Genomic DNA, 9,084 nt, shown 5'->3' on the forward strand with positions numbered 1-9,084 from the left:
ACTTTTAAATTAAAGCTATTAGTCCATTATTTAATATTGACTCAAATTATGCTCTAAAGAAGAAAGGACAAAAGATGCTGGAGAGAGAGGAAACGTGACAAGCTGAAACTGGGAGAAGAAAAGGCATGGCCCAGAACAGGAGCAGACCACTTTCAACAAAACGGAGGGAGGGGGGAGGCTGAGCCCCGCACACGCTGGTTTGCAGTGTTTCCGGAAAAGCTGTCTTTTTGAGATTGGTAACCATTCATCTATTCTGTGTGTATTTGGTGAATTCCTGCTCCTTTCCCGCATTGAATCACGTGGCCCACAGGGATATGGAGACAGTCTTTCAGGACATCTGTGTGACGTTCCTGGGAGCCTCTGAGTGGGCTTGTGAGATTTTAGTAACATTTATTTCAAGGCCACTGTATATGTCACATTGAGAAATTACCCTTATTCTACTTTTTATTTCAAATACTCCTCAGTTGTACTTCCAGGAGCCAAATCCCAAGAGCCCACACAGTAAACACTGGCTACAGAGTAGCTCAAGTGACCCAGCAGCAGGGAAATCCAGGAAGAGTGTTCTTCTGAAAGCTGAATGTTTGAGAAATCACAGCGAAGTGTGACGCTCAGCACAAGTGTCAGGGATTAAGAAAAACAAACACAGAAAGTAAACGCACATCTCTATACTAAAAGAAACAGACACTATCAACCAAAACTGACCATTTGAAAGGGCCACAGACAAATATCAATAGGCTCATAAAAATATAAGTAAACCTTTATTAAGGGGGGGAGAATTATCAAATGTGTGTGTGAAATAAATATGGGATATTCTAACAGATACTATAGTACATATTAAAATGAGATAATATGAGCCAAACTTGAAGCTTTGTAGGTTTAAATATATCTATTTTTAAGAGAAATCTGAATTACCAAAATGGTTTAGTGGATTAGAGAAACTGCATTAAAATTTCAAAATATGGTAGCATCACAGATGAGATTCACTAAACATTCAAGGAAATAATAAAAAAAACTGTCATCGAAAATAGGAAAAGAAAGAAAAATTTCTAAATGTATTTTTGCAAAGGTAACATAACCCTAATGCCAAACAACAATCAAGAACAGTACAAGAAAGGGAAACTCCAAGCCTTCATTTATGAATAAAATGATAAAATATTTTTTTAATTATAGATTACTTGAAAGAGTGTATTAAAAATACAATTGTAGATTATGGCAAAGCACCACTTCATCTAAGAGAATCAACAGATTCACACTAGATAAAACTCTCTCAGTGTGACCTGTTGCATCAACATACTTACAACAAAATCCGTACCTTCCTCAACAGTCTAGGGAAAAGCATCTAATAATAGCTCAGCATCCATCTCAGGTTTTAAAAAGGTTCCGACTTTAATCACAACTAGGATAGACACAGCTACTCTGTCCTGATAAAGGCTTTCTATTGGAAAATGCAGAGCAAACGGGATAAGCAAGGATGGACACTAGAAATATTCTCAATGAGACAGAAAGGACGGTGTGTGTGTGTGTGTGTGTGTGTGTGTGTGTGTGTGTGTGTGTGTGTGTGTAATGCTTATTAACACCAGCTGCAGGGAAGGTCCCAGCGCATTGAGATTAAGGGGAAAGGTGTCAAGGGTAGTATTTACAGACAACATTGATAATCTGCATGAAAAGTACAAGAGCCATGAAAATAAACTAACAAGAACACTTACCTCTTAAACAAGATCATTAGCCTTTTAAAAAGCAACAATCAACAAATTAAAATTTTAATAGGAAAAAAATTGTGCCTCTGTCACACAGTAATAAGAGCTGTGAGGTACTGGGCAGTGGGAATCTAACATAGAGGCACAAGCATTTAGTAAACAAATTATAAAGTGTTATCGAGGAGTGCTTGGAAGTCAGAATACTATTCATGAACTGGATAACTTGGCTTTATAAAGATGTCACAGCTCCTTAAATTAAATTGTAAATTTAACTCATCAAAATACCAAAAAAAAAAAAAAAGTTTTTCTTCAGAATGTGATAGGCTGATGTTGATAAGGGATTCAAGTCTAAACATGGTCAGCGCAGTTGAAAAAGTGAACGAAGGATGGGACAAGTCCTTCTGTACATTAAAAGTTATTATCAAGCCATTGTAATTAAGACTTATTATCAAGCCACGGTAATTAAGAGTGTGCTGTTGGCTCAGAACTGGTTTGCTCCATGGAGAAGGACACACTAGGAACATTTTCATGAATATATGGAAATTTAATTTACAACCATGGTGCCATTGCACATTAACAGGGGCATGATCACTGCTCAGTAAATCAGGTCACAGCAGGCTTTCCATGGTGGAGGAGAGAGAACTGAAATTAATTCCTCCTTTACACCAAGCCTTTCAACAAGTGTAAAAGAAAACATCAGTGACAAAGGCCTAAAGCTGTCCTCATGCATCAGGTGTGGAGTTGTATCTTTAATGATACAAAGATAACGAAAAGTGGGGGCTTTTGGGGGGTTGTTGTTGTTGTTGTTGTTTAAGGGAGTGATGTGACCACAACTGCATTTTATGCATTTTATAATACAGATGACATCAAAAGTTAAGACAAGCCATAGATGGAGCCAATATGTTTAATGTGTACACACATGAAACACTATAAATCCAAGGGATGAAAGATAAAAAGGATACATAGCCTATTGGAAAAATGACAGGGGCTATGAAAAAACAAATCACAAACTCAGAAACTTCAACAGCCAATAAATACATGGAAAATTGCCCAGCCTCACTAGCAGTGAGGGAAATTCAAATAAAATAACAAGATACTGAGTATTTAAAAAAAAATCAAATTGGCACAAATAAGTCTGAATCTAGAATGTGCTTAGTATCATGTGAGTGAAACAGAATCCCTCATCCACTGCTGGGTGCACAGGTAAGAAAGTCATTTGGCAATTTCTAGTAAAGCTCAAAACACGAGTGCTGCCTAGCATTCATCTTCTAGGTATATACAGGGAGAAATTTCTACATATGTGCAAGGAAACATGCACCAGTAATATCAAAATATTGGCAGCAACTCCAACATCTGTCAGTAGGACCATGAATAAACAGGACACATTTATATGCATGAGTCTACAATGTAAAAATTAAAATGAATGAACTGCATTTATATTTGCCAACATGAACAGAAAAAAAAAAACATACCAAGAAGGAAGAAATAAGTTGCAGGTTAATATATACAGTCTAAAGTCATGTGTATACATTTTTAAAAGCAATACTTCTTACAGATTCATGTGCTGTTAAGAGTGTGCAGCCTAAATTGCAAACTTACATACCAACTTAGCCTCTGAGGGAAAGAGTGGGCATGCAAGGGAGACTTAAATTTTATCAGAAATTATGAAAAATTAAAATTTCAAAAGAAGACCTGAAACAGAGATGACAAAATGACAATATTTATCAATTACTTGCACTATATTATTTCAGCATTTTAAAATATATTTGCATGTTTTTCTAAGCCATAAATAAAAAAACATTCTGATAGAGTTTTCATGTATGGATCAGTGTAGCATCTGGAAATTTGAGGTAAACACCTTTAGCAAAAGTGATCAGTTTTAGAATGGGTCTCCTTTAAAACGACACAGCTGCCAATACTATTTTAAAGCTGCTGAAATGAATAATCAGTTCTACAGGTATCAACATAAAAATCTTGTTGAGAGAAGCAAGCTGCAGGATGGCATGTGCAGCACTGTAACACCTATTAAAAATTTAAATACACTAACAAGGATACACATATATTTACAAACATAGGTAACTGCAACGAAGTATAACAAATGTCTGAGGAATATACACTTTATGGCACTGATAAGCAAGAGGGAAAGTGAATAGTACTGGGGAGAAGAAGAAGAAAGTGACACCAACCCTCCCCTAATGCTTAATATAAATGAAAAAATCTGATGCAAACGCGACAAAGACATCATATTTGATTATTCTAGTCAATAAGTATAAGGACATATGTTATTCTTAAAGCACGTGTATCATTTTAACTTCCCAAAGGAAAAAAATACTGAAGCACTACAAATAAAATGCACATAACTTAATATTACAAAAGTAAAAGCCGGTGTACACCCCAACTGTTGTAGCAACATAGTAAGAAATTATCCTGTTTATTTTCTACGTTTTTTTTAATTTAAAAAATTAAAAGGGGGAGATCAAATAAAGCAATGAAGACATGTAAAAGAAATCATTCACATATTTGATTATAAAAAAGAAAAAGCCCCCCACAATCATATGGCACTGGATGAGCATTCTATACCATTTTGCTGCATGTTCTTATTTTTATTTTTTTTACCAAAAGAGAAATAGAAAACGTTGCCTAATTAGAAACGTGACTTTCTATTATTAAAATTGTGGGAGTCCATTTTAATGTGTTTATCTCGCTGCTAGTCTGTAATTTATATTTCAGCGTGTAAATTTGTTCGCGTGCCTGTGACAGGTTAATGCAGTTTAAACATGCATTTTTCTTTCGTTGCTTGAATAGTTAAATCGTTACTCCAAGGATTTTAAGTTTCTATTTCAAGCCGGGAGGATTCTTTGCTCTCGCCAGGGTTAAAACCGCTTCTGGTTCAAAACGCTATTAATTAAAGGCTACGTGGTGGATTCTATCTGGGACACGGCTGCGGACCCCGCATTAACAGTCGAACTGCTAAATGAGAAAACTTTGTTTCGCCCCCGTTTTCTTTTGGATGAAGACTTGGGGCTATTTTCAATTTGGGCTGCGAGCGGTGGACGCGAGTCAAACGCAGTCCCAGCCCACTTCGCCAGCGATCGCGTTTGCGAAGCGAAAGACAAATCAGGTATTAACGCGGCTTTTTTTCGCCGCCCCCCACCCCCTTAAAGAAAAAAGTTTTTAGGACTCCGCCGGACACCCCGCTGGCCAGGAACTAGGGGCGCGGGGGGCGAGGCCGGCAGGCTGCCCAGAAGTTGCGATCCGGGACTTGCGCGCATTGAAATTACCTGGCTCGCCAGCAGCGGAGAGAAAGCGCAGACAAGATAATTTCTCAGGCTGCTGGGAATGCCTTAGCCCGCGCGGCAGCTTGATCCAGGGGTGTCCTCGGGCCGGGGCGGGTCCCCGCCACCCACACAGGCTCCGGTGCGTCAGGGCGCGTCAGGCGGCGTTGCTTCGGTGCTGGCAGCAGCGGCTGCCGGCGGCGAGCGGCGCGCACCAGCTTCCAGCTCGTCCGGCTCCGAGCGGCGGGACGGACGCTCCCGGGGACTCTGCGGCCCGCGGCTGGCCACGCTCGGACGGCGCTCGCCCGCGACCGGGCGCCGCCAGCATGTCAGCCGCCGTGGCTTGCCTGGACTACTTCGCCGCCGAGTGCCTGGTGTCTATGTCCACCCGCGCCGTGCTGCACCAGCGCGCAACGGTCCCCGAGGGTGCGGGCGCTGCAGCTGTCTCCGAGGTGGGTGAGGTGCCACGGGAGTCGGCAGGGACTGGTCCGGGCATGCGGGGGGTGCTGTGGATACCCCCTGTCCTCCAAGTCCCCACCCCTAGCCCGGACGAAGGCGACGGAGCGCCCCACCTGCTGGCTGCGAGCGCTTTGGCGGATTTAAGCTGTGGTGTCCCAGAAGGTCCCAGGGAAGACTCGGAAGAAGCTGCGTGCGCCTCAACTAGCTGCTTCGAGCCGACTTGGTGCTCCAGCCCTACTGGGTGCTCCGAAACGGCTCCGGCCTTTTTCGAAGAGGAGCTCTCGGGCCCTGAGAGCTCCTGCAGCGAGCCTGCCATCCCGGGCACACCAGAAGCCGCAGAGGAGCTGGATGACAGCAGGGAGGTGCCCGAGGGGCCCCCAGGGGCCCGCCCTGGGCCATCAACTGGCTCGACCTACCGAAGGAGGCAGATTACACCCGCATCCAAGCGACATCAGTGCCCCTTCCCGGGCTGCAACAAAGCCTATTACAAGTCTTCGCACCTCAAGTCACACCAGCGTACCCACACGGGGGAGCGCCCCTTCTCCTGCGACTGGCTCGACTGCGACAAGAAGTTTACACGCTCTGATGAGCTGGCCCGCCACTACCGAACACACACCGGTGAAAAGCGCTTCTCCTGCCCGCTGTGCCCTAAGCAGTTCTCCCGGAGCGACCACCTGACCAAGCATGCCCGTCGCCACCCAACTTACCATCCCGACATGATCGAGTACCGAGGTCGTCGTCGCACTCCCCGCCCTGACCCACCACCCCCTTCCACGGTGGAAAGCTCCGGTTCCGACTCCAGCTCCTGCTCTGGCCAGGAAACCAGCTTCACTGCTTGCCTGTAGGACTGTCGCTGCTGTCTTTCTTCCCCTCAAGCACAACCCCAACCCCCTCGCCCCGCAGGCCGTTGTCTTTGCCTTTGCTCTGTCCATTCCTATTTTCCAGGGTCGTTAGACCAAGGCACTGACTGGTTGCTCCGCTCTGAGGATGGGTCCAGACAAGCTTGTCTGACTCTGGAGAGGGACTGGGAGCCAGAAGATGGTGGAAAGTCTTGCAACACAAATATTATCTGAAAGAACATTTTCTTCAAAACAGCCTGCAGGAACCAGTAAGAAGGGATGGACTCTTCAGCATACTGAAGATTCTTCCCTCCATGGCACCAGAGATGTAAAACTGAATTCTCAGGTGCCTGAGGATCTCCCAATCCCAAAGGACGCTGGTGTCTCACCCATTCATTGGCCAGGGTGGACCTTGGAGAGGGTGTCCAGGGCAGAAGTCTTGGAAATGTCTAGACTTAGATGATGAGAGGCCTTTGGAAACAGAAATTATTTCTATTTCTGTAAACAGCAATGTTTACTAATTTATTTTTAGTATCTTTTAAACAAGAATTCCAGGTTGATGGGAAGCTAATGTCTTCCACTCTCCCACTGCCCCCAGCTACCTCTGCTTTGTGGATGTATGGCTGGGAGATGCTTTTTGGTGCCTGGGGAGTGGTATGAATCTGCTTGTACTTCCTGTAGCATAATTTGGAACCCTGTGCTTGCATTGTATCCCTTCTTTTAAAAAAAAATCCTTCTCAGGGGTGGTAACTTTCTGGCTCACAATTACGAAGAGATTGATTAAGTAGTTCGAAAACAGCCATAATAGCACCAGAGAGAACAGGCTGGTCTGAAATAGTTTCTCCTTCACCTAGAAGGCAAGCCCAAGTAACTTTTCTCAACCACTGATAGCTGTTCAGAGAAATGGAGAAATGGCGTTACTGCTGCCCCACCCTAGGTAATCTCAGGGGTAGTAGAGTCTGTTCACCTCTTACTGGCTAAGTAAGGCTTAACTTTTGTGGAGATCTGCACACTGTTGTTTCTGATACAGGTGAATTGGTGGATGGGGGGGGCGGGGTGGGTAAGAGATTGCTGTTTTTGGAGAGCTGCTGTGTTGGGTTTGGGAAAGGAGCAGCTAGGTAATTGCTATCAAATAGAAGCACCTGTCTCTAACATCAGACTCTTTCTGCCCCTTGAAGGAAGCAAATACCCGAAGTATTTTGTCGTGTGTCCCAACTACTGTGGATTGAAATCACTGGTGTGTGTGTGACACACATGTGTTTGTGTTTGTATTCCCTTCATTAGACTTGAGGCTGAAAGGCCTTTCCTAACCTGATATGGTCTCCTAAGGTCCCCTCCTGGATATCTTATACTCCCTATCAATCACACTTGTAAAGGATGTTGTAATCTCATGGGATCATAAGAGGCACTTGATTAAGCAAACCGCTTTCTCCTGTTTTATAGATAAAAACGCTGAAGCTAAAGTTATCTCAAAGTTATATGCTAAGTTTCTGGCAAAAGCTGTGAGTAAAAGTAAAGTGTTTGACTTTTAAATGGCGTTCCTTCGTGCTTGAGTCCCCGTTTCCTCACTCCCTGGGACCTTCGACAAAAGGTGCCAACCTACCTTCCTGTTCCTGTGATCCTCTCTCACCCTGTTTTCTACTGCTTCTATAAACCTTTAAATGTTGAGGGGTTACCTGAGTCCTTTGGCTAATTATTTAATACCCAAATCCTTTCTTTCTTTCTTTCTTTCTTTCTTTCTTTCTTTCTATCTTTCTTTCCTTCTTTCTTTTTTTGGGGGGTGGGGCTTGGAGACAGGGTTTCTCTCTGTAGCCTTGGCTGTGCAGGACTCTCTTTGTAGGCTAGGCTGGCCTTGAATTCACATTGGTCGGCCTGCCTTTGCTGGGGATTAAAGGCGTGGCCTCCAAACCCTTTTCTTAACTGGCTAAATCCATTCTCAGGTCCACGCCCTGTGATCTTGAAGTGACACTCCTTCTTTGGCATCCTGGGAGACACTTGGGTTGCGGTGGGGGGGATGGGGGGTTGGGGGGTTAGGGGGCTGATTTCCCTTCCCTTTCTGGTCCTGGACATTCAGGTATCCTTGAGAGAATAAGTGATTACAAACATGGCATTGGGATGCTGCAAGGTTCTCATAAGCTATATGAGGGAGGGATCCTTGGATTGGCCCCCAAAAATGTGGCCTGTAATCCTCAAGAGGTTCTGTGTTTTCTAGTGAGGCCATGAAGAACAGGAAGGGTTGCCCTTGAATTTTTAGGAAGAGGAGACTTAAATCACCTTAAAGGTGATTTTTTTTTTTTTTAATTGGGAAGAGGCCTTCTTTTGCTGGTTAGTTTGGGTACCTTGGGGCCCACTGAGGTAAGGTTTTCTCTTTGTCCCTTTCGGTAGAAGATCTACCATTGGGTAAATGAACAAAAGAAACTAACAAGAACTCTTCTAACTTATTCAGGAATTAAGTTTTTAAAATAGATTTCCAACTGCTAAATAGCTTTTAATTTTCAAGGCCTCAAATAATGTCCACAGTAGGATTCTACCTTGGGTATTTTGTCTGGAAATGCCCTCTGATGCTCTGCTGTCAGCTCTTACTTAGAGTACTAAGCAAAGAGATGCTCAAAACCCCACAGAGGCCAAATGAAAGAGGCAAGGTTTTAGGGCTAGTTTTTTTGTTATTGTTGTTTTGGGGTTTGTTTGTTTATTTTTTTGGTGATTTTTTTCTTTTTTGTCTTTTTTGTATTTTTTAATGGTCTTTCTTGATCTGAGTTTTATTCTTTGTACCCCAACAGTTTGTGAGGAATAGTTATTAAGGAGGTGCATTAG

The 9,084-nt window shown here is 43.4% G+C and overlaps 2 protein-coding genes across 5 annotated transcripts in view; both read left to right on the forward strand.

Moving 5' to 3' along the window:
- The window catches only part of TSGA13 (testis specific 13), an 85,899-nt gene that overhangs the window by 16,974 nt on the left and 59,841 nt on the right, over window positions 1–9,084 (forward strand). The window lies entirely within an intron of this gene.
- On the forward strand, window positions 5,103–7,599 carry KLF14 (KLF transcription factor 14). The gene has a single exon (XM_084786394.1). The coding sequence runs from the start codon at window positions 5,299–5,301 to the stop codon at window positions 6,274–6,276; it is 978 nt and encodes a 325-aa protein (XP_084642520.1). The 5' UTR covers window positions 5,103–5,298; the 3' UTR covers window positions 6,277–7,599.

The sequence above is a fragment of the Acomys minous genome (genome assembly GCF_964271855.1).
Source record: "Acomys minous genome assembly, chromosome: 6".
NCBI classification, from domain to species: Eukaryota; Metazoa; Chordata; class Mammalia; order Rodentia; family Muridae; genus Acomys; species Acomys minous.

Coding starts and splice junctions, on each gene's coding strand:
- KLF14 (XM_084786394.1), top strand. CDS start 5,299: ATGTCAGCCGCCGTGGCTTGCCTGGACTACTTCGCCGCCGAGTGCCTG.